Source organism: Gasterosteus aculeatus, chromosome 21 (assembly GCF_964276395.1).
Source record: "Gasterosteus aculeatus chromosome 21, fGasAcu3.hap1.1, whole genome shotgun sequence".
Classification (NCBI taxonomy): Eukaryota; Metazoa; Chordata; class Actinopteri; order Perciformes; family Gasterosteidae; genus Gasterosteus; species Gasterosteus aculeatus.
This window is the reverse complement of record NC_135708.1, coordinates 10,175,839-10,195,051: the sequence shown is the minus strand read 5'-3', so window position 1 is coordinate 10,195,051 and position 19,213 is coordinate 10,175,839. Positions and strand designations below refer to the sequence as shown.

The 19,213-nt window shown below is 42.1% G+C and overlaps 1 protein-coding gene across 9 annotated transcripts in view; it reads left to right on the top strand.

Annotated features, from left to right (window-relative positions):
* The window catches only part of col11a1a (collagen, type XI, alpha 1a), a 65,700-nt gene that overhangs the window by 3,773 nt on the left and 42,714 nt on the right, over positions 1-19,213 (top strand). Inside the window, exons 2-13 of one of the 9 annotated variants that reach the window (XM_040167208.2) lie at positions 1,096-1,260; positions 1,629-1,842; positions 4,112-4,274; positions 10,320-10,445; positions 11,738-11,830; positions 12,993-13,088; positions 14,764-15,045; positions 16,319-16,378; positions 16,581-16,622; positions 16,733-16,795; positions 18,290-18,364; positions 18,523-18,606. In XM_040167208.2, coding sequence (XP_040023142.2) covers positions 1,096-1,260; positions 1,629-1,842; positions 4,112-4,274; positions 10,320-10,445; positions 11,738-11,830; positions 12,993-13,088; positions 14,764-15,045; positions 16,319-16,378; positions 16,581-16,622; positions 16,733-16,795; positions 18,290-18,364; positions 18,523-18,606 — 1,463 coding nt within the window. Of the gene's footprint in view, positions 1-1,095; positions 1,261-1,628; positions 1,843-4,111; positions 4,275-10,319; positions 10,446-11,737; positions 11,831-12,610; positions 12,797-12,992; positions 13,089-14,763; positions 15,046-16,318; positions 16,379-16,580; positions 16,623-16,732; positions 16,796-18,289; positions 18,365-18,522; positions 18,607-19,213 lie in introns of all 9 variants that reach the window. The other 8 variants (XM_040167209.2, XM_040167210.2, XM_040167211.2 and 5 more) reach the window with 8 other exon arrangements.

Genomic DNA, 19,213 nt, shown 5'->3' with positions numbered 1-19,213 from the left:
AATGTTGACCAGAGAGTGTTGAGCGTGGCACTTATTGTTTTTTTTTTTTTTGTAAAGATCTCGCTTGTATCAAGCAGTTAAAGAAACCGAGTGATTTGAACTCTGCTTGCCAAACAAAACAGTGGCTCCGGAAAGGTGCTTGCTGATGCTTTCAGACCTTTATTTACCTCACAAAAACAGATTAGTGTTATTTTATTTAACAAGCTGCCATTGTACTGCCTGGTTTAGTCGGACATTGCGATACTCTGTGGATTGAAGTGAGCACCTGTTTTTATTTTTTTTATAGGCTTTATTTATAATACTCACATACCTTATGCCCAATGAACCCTCTCTCTCGAATTGTGGTCTACAACAATAGAATAACATTAGCTTCGTCTTGTATGATTGTATTGTTCTAAAATGAGGCTTGCGAATAAGGTTTATAGTCTTATTTTGCATTCATTTTCAAATCAGAATCAAATGTCTCTAACGTACAAATGGCCCCGCTAACAGGGTTGGATTTGTTCCATATCCTGGTCATCAAGCATATGACCTTCATGGTGAGAGTGCTGTGATAAAGAGGTATAACTCTCTATGGGCACCATCGCCACACAGGCTCCTTTATACATTAGTGCATCTGATTGAAGAGGATGGAAAACCCAGTGAGCCTCTTTGTGAACGTTATCACGGTAAACCTATCCAGGTGTTATGGAGATCTCTGTTGGCACATTGTTCATCTTTGGTTGACAGAAACACTTCCTGTCAGACGAGCCTTCAAAGCCACAGGAAGGGGACACTTAACTATTCAGACATGTGTTGTTACTTAATGCTAAGCTAAATCACAGATCGGGCATATTGTGTCCACGATACTGTTGGCGCCATTTTGTTCGGTGATGGTCATGATGAGGGAACCTGTCTATTTTGACTGCGCTGTGCTTATTTACCATGACAAGAAGACCACGACAAATGTATTTGAGTTTGAATTGAAATGAATACCAGCTGAAAATAATCTACTTTATTACAGAATGCATTTCGTCTTCCATGTACTGCACCAAATGTAGCTTTCAGAAACCAATGCTATGAGCTAACTGATGTTTTCTGTGCTCCCCTGATCAGCAGAGCCAGTGGACTTACTAAAACTATTAGGATTTCAAAATGACCCCGAAGGAGTGACAAAAACATCAGGAATTTGCACAAACCGAAGAGCGTCGAAGCCGGACTTGGCTTACAGAGTTACCAAGGAGATCCAGATCAGTGCCCCCACCTCACAGTTATTCCCTGGTAAGAGAAACCTTTGTACTAGTCTGCAGTTGGAGGAGATTAAATTGGCTAGTGTGTTTAACACAAGTCTTTTGACAGTGGATTCTTTGATTAACATTGTTAAATAAGAGGCATTGCTGAGCAAAACTTTGTTGTCCCACAAAAGCATTTAGATTAAATGGTAGACAAAGAACATAACATCACAATTAGTTGATTTTCGCTTTACATAAAGACACTAAAGCAGAGGTCCTGCTACATTAACGTCAATGGGTAATAAACAATATACTGTATTATGAAATAGAAAGGATAGTTCTATTAAAATCGTGTCTTCTGTCACAATAACTCTAACCCCTCAACCCGCCCCTTCCGTCTTCATTTTGGTTGTGCAGGAGATGTTTTCCCTGAGGACTTCTCCATCCTGACCACAGTGCGCCCCAAGTCAGGCCTCCAGTCCTTCCTGCTGTCCATTTACAACACGGAGGGAGTCCAGCAGCTGGGCGTGGAAGTGGGACGTTCACCTGTCTTCCTGTATGAGGATCAGACTGGCAAGCCAGCGCCGGAAAACTACCCTCTCTTCCGTACTCTCAACCTTGCTGACGGAAAGTACGTCAACCCTCAAGCATGCACTCACACACTAGCACACTGCGCTTCCCTCATGGCACTGCGGCGTGCCATGAGGGAAGCGCAGTCGTTGTGGGTCTGGGATGAAAATGCTAGATGGTGCAAGGGGAACGTGGAAAGTGTATTCCAAACGGATATCAAACGTGTCTATGCCATCCAGGCCGGGCCAATTTATAGCAGTGAATGATTTCAGACAGAATTTCTCTTACTTGCAGCTGATACAGTTTGACCAAGTAACTGCAAGACAGACAAAAGCAGACAAGAACACAACTCAGATCTTCCCATATTTGCGCCACAGGTGCTCATGACCGGATTATCCATCTCGTCGGGGGTCCATGGGCACAGAGGCGGGTCAGAGACAGGGAGACACTGGATTATTGGGGCACAGCAGGGACTGCTGTGGGCAACCCGACCTCATCCATGAACTCAGTGCCTCTGTTATTTTAGAGAAGGGGGAAAGAAGGAGGGGGAAGTGGGCAAGTTGTAAACTTCCTTTTCACCCCCTTAGATTACCCCACCCAACCAGAAACAGCGCTGCTAACCTTTTAGCATAAACCTGATTATCTGCTCCCCCGGCTCAGAAATCCCAGGACTCTCACTCAGAGCTGAGGTTTAGCTGACATGAGCCAAAGGGCAGGCGGCGAGTGGGAACAATGAAGCTCATAGGCTGTTGGGGAAAATGCACCATTTGAAATAACATATGTTTGGTCTTTCAGCGTTATTAAAATTAGTTTTCACTAACTAAATGGGCTCTGTGAGGATAGTTTGCATTTTAAGCTCCTTGAAGGAAGTCACAACTCGGTCACAATATTTATGCGATTCTTTGATTTAATTTAAATTAATTTATATGGATTTGATGAGATGTATTGCGTACACAGTCATGCTAGAGGGAGGCTTAACTCCTCAAAAGTCTCTTTTCAGGAATAGTTACTGTGAAGGTGGCAACAAAGAGAAGGAGTCCACACTCACCATCCAGCTTGGTCTTAGTCTTGCAGGGCTGTATTGTCCAGTGTGTACTTTGGTGACACAATGTCTAAGGTGCAGTGTTCTCTTTAGATGATTTTTAACACTTCTTTGATCCATTCCAGCTCCAGACCATGTCCAAATCTTCATTGGCTACAGCTCTGGCTGTTTACAGTATGCAGCCCCTGTAGATGTATTCATTGTTACTTAGCAGCATATGCCAAGCTTGAAAAGAGAATCACAAAGATGATATTCATGAGGTGAAAAAGAGCATGATCCTTTATTCTAAAGGGAAGGGTTAGGGGGGTGAATGGGAGGATTTATAGTGACCTGGTACAGTGCAAATCCACAGTGAGATCTGATTTAATCATTCCTTCCATTTTTTAAATGCATTTAATATATATTGGACTTTTCAAAAATAACGTTCTTCTTTCATCATTATGCATATGAGAAGGTTGCGAAACAGTTTGCAGCTGTTACAAGTTTGTTTTCCTCTGAGCTCTACTGCCCACATGGAATGTGTCCGTATGATCTGGCGGGGTGTTCGAATGAAGCGGACATTTTGTCCTTTTCCGATCACCATTGAAATGTATCATCAGATTTATGAATATTATATCTGTGATAAAGTATATTGCTACAGTGAGCTACAGTGTTGCCAGGTCTCATCTTCCAGCTCAAGACAATGTTTTGACTGTGTGTCTCCTGCTCTGGCCAGGCAGGCCTTCCTGGATTCTGACACACACTTTCCACAATGTTCACCATGTCTGTCATGCCGAGTAACCCAGGAGGAGGATTAAGTTTTGAGTTTAATGAGTGTAATCCCGTGTTAAACAGGGCCAGAGTGTGGGGGCAAGAATGTGGTCCACTGCTGCCTGGTATGCAATAGCCCTTAAGTGCAGTAGCAAAATGGTCCAGAGGTGAGGGAGGTGTCAGACTCACCTGTGACCTTTGTTGACCCTTGACGTCTAAGGATGTTGTTGAACGATGTGGGTCCATACATGACTCCCAGGTTCGGGATTCTTATAGCATTCGGTTCTGTGAGCCTAATGAATTTCTCTCACCTCGAGGTGTTGTGATGTATAAGCGGCGATTGATAATCCTATTAGAAGTGCTGATAAGATTTCCACAGAAGGTAATCAACCACAAAAAGATTGTCTAGAAAGGAACTTCATGTTGCCGACTAAACCTCATAAATAAGGAATTGTCCTAATTCGCACATGTTTTTTAGATGACATCATCCTCTGACATGAGTCTATTCCTCACCTCTCCCTGTTTTGTCGTTTACTAGGTGGCATCGTGTGGCCATCAGTGTGGAGAAGAAGACGGTCACAATCATTGTAGACTGCAAGACGAGGATCATCAAGCCTCTCCTCAGGAGTGACCACGGCGCCATCAGCACCGATGGCATTACCGTGTTCGGCACCAGGCTCCTGGATGTGGAGGTTTTCCAGGTGAAGTTTTCAGCGTGTATGATGATGCCCATGCTCGTGATGGATTTGCATGTGATGCATGCTGCGACGTTGCTTGGTTACCGATTGGCAATTGAAAAAAAATGTTGATATTTATTGTGTGAGAGATTTAAAATGTTGCTTTGTCTACGGGAACTTTAAATTAAAATCCCATCGAGACACTCTTTGAGATGATACTGTGGAACAGACCTGGTTTCTGGATGCGTTCAAGATTTTATCTGAGGGCTTTCCACTAGGTTGTTAGTGATCCAGTAGAGATTGATAATAAAGCAAACCACTTCTCAAGGTTTCCAGCTTTTCTTGGTTTTGAACTAATGCTTAAGCGCATCGGCCATTTGCTCAATGTGCTGTTGGTGTGAGAAGAAGTTACTACTGTATACTGTATTTAGTGATCAAATGGGCACATAAGCAGCGTATAAAATCACAATTGACCAACTGCGAGAAAGAACTTAAGGATCAAATCAAAGACAGTTAAATGAAAGCCGGATGACTGATACTCATCAGATGCTACCACACAAGCAGTAGAGGCTGATACCATGGCTCTCAGTCTAAGTGAGATGCTCCTCACAGAGTTATTACCTCGTGAATGCGTTTTATGATATTTGGTCAGATTAGGTCAGATTTGGATCGTGACCAACCAAGCAGTTGGTTGTGGCCACCTTTGTGCATCATTGTTGGTTGTTTGTATGTGTTTCTCTGCTAACAACACACAGGTTCTTGGTTAACTTCTCAGCTCCTCTTTACATTGTAATTAGAGGCCTTCAGTGCCATGGGCCTGTCATGTGTTTCAACATAACTGGCGATTGTTGAGGTATTCTCTTGGATTGACTTGGATTGACACCACTTGATGGTTTGCAAGTGGAGAAGGGACCCACCGATCTATAACTTGATGAGATGGATTGCATCCACAATAGTATTATATTAATCGAGAAAAGACAAGTGCACTAAACTCAGATGCAGCTTTACAACCCTTTCTTGGCCATACAAATGTGTCCAATTAATAACAAGTGTGAAGTGCAACAGCAGTAATGTATTATCATTGGTTGAAGTTGATCAAGATATTATATCTATATCATGTAAGGACATGTTGTATTGCTGTGAAGCATTTTGAATGAAAATAAACAGAATTGTGATTATTTTGACTGATAATGCAATTGCGTTATTATTCAGAATATTAGGAGGATAACTAATTAAATAATATAATATTTTTTGCAATTTAAGCCACTATTTTGCCATTGCTGTTCCTCGATGTGAAGTCATTGAGAGTAATGCAACTATAAATGATTAGAAATGTATATGGGCAACGTTCTAGGGTTTAGGGTGTGCTCAGTGATTTGATCCCTGATTTGATGCTTTGAGACACAGTTCACCCAGAGGTGGACGCTGGCTGGGGGTTACTCGGATGTAAATAATGACTGACAATGACTGAATTGTCATGACACATGGTCTTCCCTCGTGGGAAGTAAGCACCACTAAAAAAAGCTGTATAGTGGCTGTGTTTGCCTGTGGTTGTGAGTGCAGATTATTTATGGGCAACAGGAATGCCTAGTCATTATTCTGATGCCAAGTTTGAATGATTGATGCTGCTGCTGCTCTTGATTTGACACCATTGGTTTTAGTGTACCTTGTCAGTGCCACTGGGAGAGAGGGCTCTGTATATTTAAAGCCATGCTATGTGTGCCTGCAATGATGCTCTTCATATCGTACTTTTGATTGCAGTAGGTTCTCTGTTGGATCTCGTGCTACACTGAGGTCATATGTTGATGCCAAAAATGTTTTTTAAATAAAAACATTGATTTTGTGTTCGTTTGAAAATATGCTGCCACCATAAGGTACCAACCTATGTATAAGTTACATCAGTTTGATACACAAAATTATGTTAAAATATAGTATATACATTTTATTATATATAGATATAAACATACTAGAATGACAACAGTGTACATTTTAATTGACCTGCGTTAGGAAAAACATTAAATCAGCAGTACCATGTAGCTGCTGTCGCCTTTCTGACTGAATGAGCTTACTGTGCCACATGACTCAATAAAGGAGAAATAGAGCGAGTGTTTCCGAGGTGTTCCGAAGTTTTATAAGCAGATCTGCTTTCATATCTGCTGTCAGTTTTGATTAGATTCATGAGAGGGCACTGAAACCGGCATTTGTACCAAACAGTGTGTCCAGTCAGAGGTCGGCCAGTGGAAGGGCTGAAAATAGGAGCCATAAGTCAGTCAACAGGGTCTTCTCTGTGGGGTTTTTGGAACAGGTCTCCTGTCTGTTCTCTGTCCCTGCTCCCCTCAGAGATCCACAGAGCTTGATGCATGCTGCGATACACGGAAGAAGGAAATACCTCGGCCTTCTGCGTTGATGCCGGTGTTGCTGTTTATAATGAGAAAATAAATGGTCAGTCAAATCAGTTTTGCTGAAAGGTATGCCCAGGAAATGTTGCAACACAGCACAAAATACATAGACCAGCTAATCGAAGTAACTATAGAGTTCCTACTTTATACCGTAATCATAAACGTGGTAGTTGTTGATTTCTTGAGTGTTTGATAATAAAGTCAGCCAAATAACATTTGCTCCTTAAGTCACATTCGTTTACAGACTGACCCACATTTTTCATAAGCGTCTATTCATGCGATACCTGCTCCAGGTTTGAGGCGACCACCGTCGCAAAAGGATCTGGTTGAGATGAATGGGAGTCTTTCATTCCCCCGTTAGGCCTTCCCCATTTCCTCCGCTGCATATTCTCCCCTGCTCACCACCTCGTCCTCCCTCCCCACCTTGAGGCCTCCCTACCTCTGCCAAAGCCATGAGACCGTCTATTCATGCCTCGCTGACATTACCTGTCTGAATCGAGCACACTCATATGCATATCTGCCCGTTCCCTGGAGGAGCTGCGGTCCTTCGTGTGTCCCAGCCACACTGCCAGCATTGCCAGTAAATGCACTTGTCTAAAGATAGTATTGGTGTGGGTTGGATATTTTCTTATATTATAACTGCCAATGCAGTATAACAACATGCAAATGACACACCACAGCTATGATATGGCTCAACCTTTCTGTTTCAAAGGGTATTTCTTATAGTTGATGCTCCAACTGTCTGGCATGGAAGCTCGTATTGTCCTTCATAGAAAAACTGTACTGTATTGGCTTAGAAGTGACCAATTGTTGTAGAAAGTTGTCTAATTACAGTCAGCTATGGCTGGACTGAAGTTATGTTGCCCTGGGCAAAGGTATGTCCAAGGACCAATGGTGACGACTACTTCAGATTTGGCCAGTGATGCCCAGAAATCGCCCTGTAATTACAACATGTGGTTGGGTTTTGGTACGAAAAGGACATGACAGCTGTCCATTCAAGATATCTTAAGCAGAGGATTGTGGGTCAGAATGGACAGAAAAGCATGCTGGCTTGCACGGTGGTGAATGCGACCAGATGTAGCTGTAGACATCCAGGTATTTATGACATTTTATACTTAATACACTACATCCTCTTCTTGCATACTCTCCTTTACCTTTGACCCCTGCATGTGTATTTGTATGCCCTTATGCCTTGTGGAAAGGCTGAGGTCAAGGTGCTTTAAGAAAAAGTGTTAGTGGTAATAGTGATGTCGTTAACATCAAGTTCTGAAAAGTCAACACACGGTTAATACATATTTTTGAATGATCACCCAGTTTTCCGGTTCCAAACTGAGAAATTGCAACAACAAAAAGATCACAGTCTAAAAATTGCCACTATACATTCTGTCATCCCTTTGATATAATGAATTATCATATACTCCAATGCATAATTAGCATCTAAGTGCTTTATACGCACTACTTCAAAATGAGCACTAGCAAAAAGGCATGACAGAGTAGGATATAACAGGTACGGAGCAGCAAATTGATCGCCACAAGGATCCAAATGGTTCCTAATGATCTTCTCTCTTTCAACCTGTCTCTAGTCTTGTTGACCTGCGACACCGTAGACATTAACACGCAGCCTCGTGGGCCTGTTTCTCTTCCGTGCTGTAATGTAGCCAGGAGGGGCATATTTCTGGAGCTCTGGCTTTGCTCCAAGTTGCCAGGGGCTTTTGTCTCAGCAGTCCACAATGGAAGACATGTCCAGAGTCCCAGCATAACTCTCCCCAGGTGTTTCCCAGCACAAAACATCTTTTACCGTTTCAGCTGCCGTCTCTAAATCCCAGCCTGTCTGTCTCTGGATCCCTATCGGTTTCCCCCTTCCTGGTTTGAAATCAGGTTCTCACTTGCCTTGTCTGAGCTTCGTGAATTGATGTTTGATTTTTTTATTTTAAACTGGAGAGTTAAAGGAAGAAACTTGTCCATAGGAGTAGAATTTCTACCGGTAAAGAGGTTTAACTGTAATACTAAACTGATTATATTACTCATTTAGTTGGTTGATAAAACCTTTAAAAGTTAACTAAGTCTTCTCTTGACCCCATGTACATTCTTCGGTCAACAGTTGTACAGTGATCTGGTCCAGAGGTTGGACACCACGTCTCCACGGGCCTATTTGTGTGCAGACTGGTGGCTCTCAGACATGGACTAATTAGAGCTGACTCTAGGCAGGGTTCAAGCACGTACTGTTGGTCTTAGGGTGACACATGAGGTAATACATGTCACTTTAACTCAGAGAACGGCTTGATCTCTCCCTCTCTCTCGCTCTTTCTGTCAAGCCTTCCCAAATGCACTCATACAAACACTCAGTTGAGGCCTTTCCCGGCTTGCCCCCTAGGTTTGCTGCTGTCCCATACAACTCAAACACATAGAAGAATATTGTGCATTTCAACCGACTGATGTTCCAGACTGTTGAAGTGAAATGAAGCTCTGATTACACATAATCAAGGATCAAATTCGTTACAAAGTTAATATCTGGAGTGGGGTTAGAGTTAGGGGCAGGTTTGTGGGGTAGGATGTGTCGCTTGTTCTAATTCTAATTTTGGTGTCTAAATGCACTGTTTCTCTATCTTCATTGACTGATAAGAATTAGTCAGAGATGCACGGATTCAATCAGTGAGGGAAATTAAGTTCCACCCTCACAAAATCAAACATGAAGGAAACTCTCAAACAGAAAGCTGTCGGGCCATATGTTGATAGATTGTGAGGTAGAGAAAGTTTGAACGAGAAGAGCTGCTTTCCTATGGGACAAGCCTTGGCACACATGTGTTTATATACTAAGGTATATATATTAGCAATCCATAGATCTAGTTTTAACACAGGGTAGACACACACACACACACACACACACACACACACACAAGCGTTCTCTTGACAAGTTGCAGCCTGCTTCATTTCTCTCGTGTTTTTCTGCTAATAGTCTATTCTGCTCTTAAACGTGTACTGCCCGAGGTCATACAAGTGCATCGGGATTTCACTCAGGCATCTCTGTGTGCTTTCCAGCCAAACATCCTAAATAAAAACTTGCATCTAACGAAACTCAAATTCCCCTGGATGCTGTTCATTGTGTATTTTTGCCTAATATCTTTAAAAATAAATTGTACGGGGAGATGCTTAATTTATTTATTTTCAAAAGGTACTGCAACACTAAAAGGTATGCTGAAGAGTAAACCTTGCTGAATGGGTATTTCACTCTAGCACGCGGCCGTGCCAGGTGTTGTCTGGGCTCTACGTGTGTATTGGAGTTCCTGAGGTAAACCCCTGGCGCTGATAATAATAATAATAATAATCTTCCTAGTGTCTGAACTTAGTTTCCTCTCTTCGCCATGTGAGTTTGGACTATGTAGGGTGTGTGTCAAGCTGTTTGATCAAACCAGAAGGGGGATTTACTCTGCCAGACTCTATAAGTGTATGGGAGCAAAGACATCACATCTGCAATTTGAGATTTACATGAGCAAGACGAGACATCACCCCCGTATGGGTGTGTGAGCAGCATCGTCTAGTCTGCTTCGAGGGATCTGGTTCTAATGGCCCTTGTAAATAGATGATGTTACAGTAAATACATGTGCCTGAGATATGTCCCTGTATCCATTTATGGGAAATAACGCAAGTTTATCCTTCTGTTTTCCTGCAGGGTGACATCCAGCAGCTGCTGATAGTGGCTGATCCCAAAGCAGCGTACGACTACTGTGAACACTACAGCCCCGACTGTGACACTCCCCACGGGGAATCTCTGCAGGCCCAGGAGCCACAGGAAGAGGTCAGCCAACCACGGAGGGTGGGGGGCATTGGATACATCAATGGAGGGCCCTGACTCCTTTCTTTTTTCTTTTGAAGACGAGATATTGAAGAGCTTCACTTCGACCTGCGTTTTGCTTACTGTCCGTATCTCTGGCCTGCTGATGCCTTTGACATGCAAAGAAACCAAAGCTTTCAGGTCTTTTCCACCGTCAGTGACTAGATTATTCATATTAAAAGGGGTCTATGTTATAGTTCATTAATTAAATAACTAAATAGTAGCAAAACATACATTTCTGTAGTATTTTGGAAAGTTAAGATAATTTTTAATTATAAAAAATGAAAGCAGCGACCCATTCTGTTCGTCTAAACTTCTTCTGCAATGCCTATTAACCACAATTGTTAACTTAGAATTCTTATTCCGGTGAGTAAGAGTTGCAAACAAGAACAAGTAACATATATACGTATACACATATGTACATATATACGTATATAGTTATTTCATATTTCCTCAGTAATCCTAAAGAGGATTACAAGAGGCAGGGTGAAACACTCAAGGACACTTCCCTATCTATGGGATATCAATGCGTCTGAGTCTGAATTTAAGTCAATGCTTAACTCCAGAGAGTTCTACTTTGTTCATTTATTTGTCACATCATTTAAAGTAATTAAATCATGTTATCATGTACAGGTGGCATGACTTTATGACTAGAAGCTGGGTTTTCCCCTTCAGTTAACTATAATACATTGTATAGTTTAATTTTCTTTCCCTTTTAAGAATCTGCGAGAAACTAAATAAATAAGACACTTTCATCCTGCTGAACTTAGAAGTTCTGCATGGTTGCAGTGAGGAAGTTGCATTACGATATCCTTAGAATGCAGCTGGTATTTTTGTCCTTGAGGTTTGCTCAGTTGTTTTCCTGTGTTTTACAAGCATCTGTCTACTTGTTTGAAGACGCACATGGTTAGTTTCAGCAACACCTCCCTTGTTTACCATATTTAAACTATTATCTAATTTAGTAGCTTTTGGCTTTGATTATCTAAAAGGTTTTGAAAACTCATAATATGTTATAAAAGATACAGTACGCGTCAAAGGTTTGGAAACACCTTCTCATTGAATTGAATGAATTTTTGACTGGGACTGTACACTATAATGCATTATAGTATTACACCTTAGATGTAACTTTTAAACATGTTGCATGGCTATGATGATATATGTACAAAAAGTATCATCTTCCTGCTTCCAGAAAGATGCACTAATGCTAACGCTAAGCACTTTCTTCCTTCCTCTCTCTCTCTCTCTCATCCATCTAGTACACTACTGACGATTTAGATTACTCTCAGTTCTATGAATACTCTGAGGGCGCCACAGACATCGCTCCAACCGATGAGTATTCTGAGCCTCAGGTAAACGAAAAAAGGAAACAAAACAAAAGATGTGCTTCCCGTGTTGTCTCTTGTTGTCCGTCATGCGTTCCCTCCTTTAGTTCGTCTTGTGACGTCTGTCTCAATGTGGTGTTCATGTGCACACAAGGATCCAGTAACTTTGAGTTATCAGCTTAAACAACAGTATTTTTGATTAAAATATTGCAGTCCAAAATATTGATTTAACCCACTACAATGAAAAATAATGGGGGTGTCCTGACCTGGTTATGCCTACTCTGCTAATGACCTGAGTGTGTGCATGCAAACATACGCCGTGTGTCACTTCTCCTTTTCACTGTTTCATCAGGCCGCTGCCTTCTACCATCTGCTTTGATTGTTCTTGTTTTGTCTTTGCGTTTCAGCATGTCTTTAAAACTATTGTGTATATTGTATTTAAATATCGTTTAATTCATCATAATTTTACTTTAATTTTAGTTTGGAAACTGCAACCGAAGCACTTTGGCTTTTTTTTTTATTACTGCAATAGCTACAAAGAGTTGCTGAGAAGCAAATCCCGTGTGTGTTGAATCGGTCGCAGATAGACGTCTATATGTGCCCGGAAGCTCTCCTATGTGTCACATGAAAGGCCCGGTCCTCGACTGTTGTGCGGCATTCTTTCTACCCAACTCACACAGATTGTGTTGGTTGGGAAGGACTCCGCTCAACAGTCGTGGATTGTGTTTTTTTTTTTTTTTAATAACTTTCCACTTTTGAATGTTCCATGTTTGTCTTTGTGTTCTTCGTCGCCGCCACCTCTTCCAGAGAAAGAAACGTAGTGTCTCCGTGAAAAAGAAGAGGACCAGAAAGTCCCTCAGTAAAACTAAGGCCAAGCCCTTAAACTTCTTTGCTGCCAAAAAATCTGCTGCTAAAAAGTTTGCCGCTAAGAAGAAGCGACAGATGCCTGGCTACCAGGCCACAGCGCCAGCACGACCCAGAGGCAATTTTAGGGTAAACGTCCATGTAAAGATGAGACCAAATCCCATCAAGATCTTCCTGCCATGAAGGGAAAATCTGTGATGACACACGTGTGTAGAAGTAGCCAGCTTGAAAGGAGCCCATAGCGAATAACCCCTGGGTCGAACCTTCGTGTTAACCTTCGCTTTACATTTCTTTCCTTTTTTGTTTTTTTTTCAACATGACTCAGCCAAACAATGTAGGAGATTACAATACAGACTTTGACTACGGAACTGTAGATGGTACTCAAACTCAGTCGCCCTTTGCCACCAGCGGACCGGAGGAGGTAATTTTCATCTTTATTCTCATATACTCCTAAAAACCAGTGTTAGGTTGTTCGGGGAAATGCGAGCCTGGATGATTTTGCCCAAGGAAGTATCTGGTATGAAACAACAAAGACACAAAGTCTCTAGACTTCATAAAGACTTTGGTGTGTTGCTGATGGACAGGGCAATCATTTCTGTCATGCTAAAGAGCTACAACCCAAATGTTCCACTGAATACACCATTTGGATCCCAGCGATGAATTGCATGCTTAGAAATAATGTGGTGGAAACTGAGGTTGTTTTATGTAGCTTGATGTTGTGTCGTAAATTTTTGGCCAAGGCTGCACATGTTGTTAAATCTCAGCAAATGAATCCATTAGAGCCATTTAGACACAGAACGTTAATCTAGTCGTGATGTGAGGCATCCAGAAGAAAGTGTTGGGATATTAGAATTAAGAAACAAGCAAATGCCAAGCTCACTGTAATGTATGTAAATAGTATGATTAGAAAAGGAAATTTGCCTGGGAAACATGTGAGCCTTCAAATGGAAACCACTCAGACTTTTATTGAAGTAAGAGCCAGGAGCCAATAGTAGGTCCTCTGGTATTTAGAGACGGAGCCGTTTGCTCAGAACTGTCGCCTCAGTCACGCTGGCTTGTCTGTTTTTATTACCCACACAAAAAAAGTAGAGAGAGATGACACACTTTGCAGCCTCATCCAGGATTAAAAGAAGTCCATGGTAGCAGAACCGGCCTCAGCCCTGCCACTTACAGCAAATGATAGTGGAGATTTTTTTTTAAAACAAAAGAGATATGCCCTGTCCATCACCTCTTGAGCTTGGTTTTGATCACTAGTTCTGCTAATTAACTGTTTAAGAACTATGATCACAGAGTCTCAAATCCCCTCACAGCCAGCTATGAATGTGCATTCCTACTGCAGTGTTTGACAAAGTGGAAGTGATTCCACAGGGCATTTTAAAAAGGTAGTTCAGCAATAATGACCGTGTAATTGCATTTATTTTGCTGCTTTAGCTGAACTGTGATCTGTTTGGAATGAATGGGGATTGCGGTTGCATTAACTGTGCCAAATGCAGAGTGTAGCAGGGTAAACTCACAGGTGGTTCAAAAGATGTTCTGTCCAAACATATTTGATGACTAACAGATGGCCATTTTTTAGTCGTTTGTCCCTTGATGCACTCTGTAAATCTGCACAGCTCCTGCAATCTGGTGATTCATGACATTTCCATGACAGATATTTCAGTCTTTCTTCACTGTCTGTATCAATAATATGATGAGAAAGAGAAGAAAGCTGAGATCAAATTGACATGGAACTAGAACAAACTTGTATGTTTATTCAGGCATTTTGGTAACACTTTATTCCCTTGTATTAAAACACCAAATGTGTTGAAGGGATTACTTGATTTAACAGAGCCTATTTGTAACATATACAACCTCAAATCACTATAACACAATACTAACTCAGTTTTGCTATAAGATAACTCAAGATGGTGATGCTTTTATGAATATATACAGTGTTACCATTGTTATTTAGAATAGTATTTCCTGCATTTTAATGTTAATGTCTTTTCAATTTGCTTCAATAACATCCAAAGTAGATTTTTTTTGCCTCACTTGCTTAACTAACATCCTTATTTCCTTGATTGCTCACCATTATCCCCCTGGGTAACACCTGGAAGGCTGTGGAGGAGGATGCTGTCGGTGCGTATGTCACCGAGGCCCCTCCCATTGCTCCGGAGCCCGTTGTACCAGAAACGGGGGACAACTTGGACACTGGTGCGGACGCATATGACTTTAAGGAATATGACCTAAAGGAGTATGACTTGGGCGAGGTTGACAACAGGGTGTATGAATACGGGGCGTACGATGAGTACGGCAGGGCCCGGCCCGATCCCACGGACACTGACGATGAGGAGGTGGGGCCCGGGGTCGCTGCTGAAACTGACGTTTCTGGGAGCACCGTAAGTACCACCACACCCCCCGGCCTGGCGACTGACGGGTGTGAGCATGAGCGGCACGCATTCAACGTCTCTGTTTGTGTTGTGGACTCACTCTGTCTGCCGGCGCACGCCTTCCTAGTTGGTTGCTTGGCAATGTGTCATTGGCGCGTTGAGGCGTCGCGCCTTGCCGCTGTCTCACTGGTGTGCGGTCGGGGATTTGACAATTGACAGCCGTGAGAGGGAGAATGCATGCTCGCTGCGTTTTCCTGAGAGAGGGTGCAACCGATTGGCTTTTCATTCAGTCCGTCACGTTCTGACATTATTCGCACTTGCACATTTTTGTCCATCCTGTGCATTCACACGTACCCCATTAAGACCCGCTGCCCACACAACCGCCCCAGCAGTCAGACCGGGTCCCTCCCTCTCTTCCTCTGGCGCTTTAGCATCACTCATAGGCAGCCGTCTGCACAGTGTGCACACACTCGCACACAACTGTTATCAAGATGTTAATGGTTCTTTTCACTTCCCTCACAAACTTTTGAACTTTTTCCCTCTCCAACCACAAACGACAACCACAGCGAAATAGTTAACATCCTTCTCTTCACTCCGTCGGTTTTGTCCAATGGCCCCAGTTCTGTTTAAATGAACCCAATGTCAGGACACCATCAGACATCATTTTTGCGTCTGTGTACCTGTTTTTTTTTACCATATGAGAACAAGGTCTTTACTGGTCTTGTACACCCGTATAATAATACCCTTCGAACACACAGCCAACCCTCCACTCCTTCACCCTCAAATACACAATGCAGCTGAACCAATTCACTACCATACATTAAATACAGTTGTGTTCAGCAATTTATTTAAATGTACATATTTTGCAATGCTGCACATAGATTAAAAAATAAGACGCCTGACTTTACTTGAGTGTGAAACCTCATTGTGGGTTAATATCCCTTATTTTCTCTTTCTCTGTATATGAATCGGTTTGTTATTTTGTAAGGTTTGCATGACAACGCCGTGGCAATGCAATGACATCATTGCTCCATTTCAAGCACTTAGAGGTCCTTCACAACTAACATTTTGCTGGTTTGGTTCCATCATGTTATCTCACTTTCTGTTATTCTTGATTCACATAGCTATAGTTGCAACTGAACATATGATCGTTCAAGCACTAACACACGTTCTTTTCCCTGGCTGAACGGCCTCCTCCCCGCTCATCATTGCTGTTCATTCCCCTGTGGACTATAGCTGCTGTGTGACGCATGACACCTCTGCTCTTGCTCTATGACTGCAGGTTGCCGGAGGAGCCTATGGCCAGAAGGGAGACAAGGGCGAGCCGGCGGTCATCGAGCCTGTGAGTGATATTATCATGCTATTTTTGTTCTAATCATTACCTTTACTTATTGAGCAATCTAATATCTTTCAACTTCAGAACTACATTTGTACTGCTTCCAAGACTCTTTATATAGAATTGGTCAAACAGCAGCAGAATTTCTCCCAAATTTCTCTTGACAGCATTTGTTATATTGAATTCTAATTTTTTTTTTTTTTCAAAGGGCATGCTGATTGAAGGACCCCCAGGGACTCCTGGCCCAGCTGTGAGTAGTATTACAAATATACAAGTCAGCTCTGTGCATCTGAAAGCAATTATTCACCAATATTGTCACAATTAAAGAACTGGTGGGCTGACTGAGTTGTCTCTTATTAGGGTCTTCCAGGTCCCTCAGGGCTACAAGGACCCCCAGGCCCCTCTGGAGACCCTGGTGACAGGGTGAGTTGTGATTGATGCCCCAAAATCAGCTGTGTGTGGATATGGCAACTAAAATCTGGGTTATTACTATCGGCTTACCAAAGTACACAAAAATCATTGACTCAGTAGTAGTATAAGTTAAACATAAAAGCCCAAAATGAATGACATTTCAATGCTGCCAAAGTAGATATTTACTGTTATCTTACTATGTGTCAGCATTGACAGGCATTGACATTGTTTGGGTATATAAGTATTTGTCACATCATGGGTAAGGAGTCTGTTAATTATGTTTTATTTTGTTCCTACGTAGAACCCTTTAGATTTTTTTATATCATATGCAACATAAGATATGTTACTGGTGGGCAGGTGACCGATAAGATTGTTTATTGGGACTTGTGCAATAGTTTAAACAGTTAAACCATCATTCTAATTCAGTGTGGAAAGCAAACGAAACAGCAGTAGCATCAGCGAAAATATTCTTGAGCCACCTTTGCCTTAAATAGAAGACTTCACGTTTAACACAGCCATGCTGTGATAAGCTCACTTGCACGCAATAATGTTCTCCAAAGTGCCTAAGTGTGGAACAGAGTGGAGTCAGTGCAGGGAAGTAGGTGTGTTTGAGCAGTCTCTACCAATATGTTCATACTTTTACTGCCTATGCATCATTGCATACCTCCCGAACACAGTGAGTCCCTATAGATGCAACAAGCAAGGCACATTCAACCCATCAGATGTATAATGGTATGGCCTCTTGAAAATGTGGAATGTCCTGTTTCCCTCGGTACGAGGTATCCGTATAGAGGGATTTAACGGCTTGCTCTTTGAAATGCCTTTCCTTCTAATTTGTAAGGCAAACTCCCACACACACACACACACAAACAAGAATGAATGGAAAGGGATGTTGCTTTTGGACGGTAGACAGCAACGTGGTTTACAGGTGCACAGGCCTAGTCTGTGTGTGCTGGAGGAGGAGCACACTTCCAGCATGTAGGGCCTTGTGCTCCGTCTGTGTGTGTCCTCCCATGTGTGGTGTGTGCGTGTTTGTGGCTCTGTTTGTCTTTCCATCCATATGACTGCCATAAGAACTTATTTAAAGGATTCAGGATCATGTACATTTGCAATTAGCAACATCAATCCATGCATATGTTTGTGCACTTTGTCTGCACTTTTTTTACCCTCTTACATTTTGTACTTGTTATTACCTGAAATTCTAAAGAAGCAACATGTGACAAAGCCAGCAAGAAAGCCAGAATGGAGCAGGCCATCAGTCAGCTTAACTTACCTAATGAATTATGGAATTCTATGTTTAGATGTGATAATATATACAATAGATTTAGATAAATAAAATTACATATTTTTAAATAACCACTGACGATGCAACACAGGATTAGGAAAAATAAATCTCCATCCTCATGTCATCCTTTTCCTTCACTGTACGGGAAATCTTACAAAGTTGATCAATTCACAAATGTCACAAAGTTGATCAATTCACAAATGTCCCCCCATGTATTGCAGGGTCCTCCTGGTCGTGCTGGTCTGCCCGGTGCTGATGGTTTGGCAGGACCTCCTGGTACAATGCTGATGCTGCCAGTAAGTACACACCAGCCGCCCTTATATGTATGATTCCATAGCTGTACTCATTCCCAGGGTATTGAATAGTACAGACAAGCAGATTAATGAATGGTTTTAATGTATGCCTGTGTGTGTGTGTGTGTGTGTGTGTGTGTGTGTGTGTGTGTGTTTAACAGTTCCGCTTTGGTGGGGATGGTGAGAAGGGTCCAGTGGTTTCTGCCCAAGAAGCCCAAGCTCAGGCCATCCTGTCCCAAGCCAGGGTAAGTAGAAAAGGTCACGTAAAAAGCCGCGGGAAAACAAAGTGCCGTCGACAACCCCCCACCTTGCTCCCTACACACAGCTGTAGGGGGAAAGGAAGGGAGGCTGCATTTTGTTGACCTTGCAAGGCTAAAAGGAGACATGCTGAAGAGCGAAAGCATAAAAAGGCCACTTTAAACAGATGGACTGAAGAGACTGTTAAAAATAGTTTGGGGGCTGCCGTCGTGCGGGTGGGCTGAACCAACAGGTGTAGAAAGTATCTTCTTGTCTGTTAGTTGGAATGGAATTGGTTGGATAAAATAAATTAAAATTAAAATCTGCATCTTTGAGGTTGCTGTACCATGAGATGTACTGTGGAAAAGGAAATGTAAAAAGTGTTGGTGATATAAATCACCAAGTGCTATTTTATAATAGCCTTACATTTTATTGATTTGATTGTGTTCTGTAGAACAACATACACAAAATAGTAACACTTGTCTGGAGAGAGTAGAATGTGGAACCGGAGCTGACAGGTGACAGGTTTGGTCGTGGGCAAAAAACAATGTATACAAGCGATTTTCTTCCTCAAATATGGATGTATCAAAACATAATTTGAAGGGACTTGGTGAG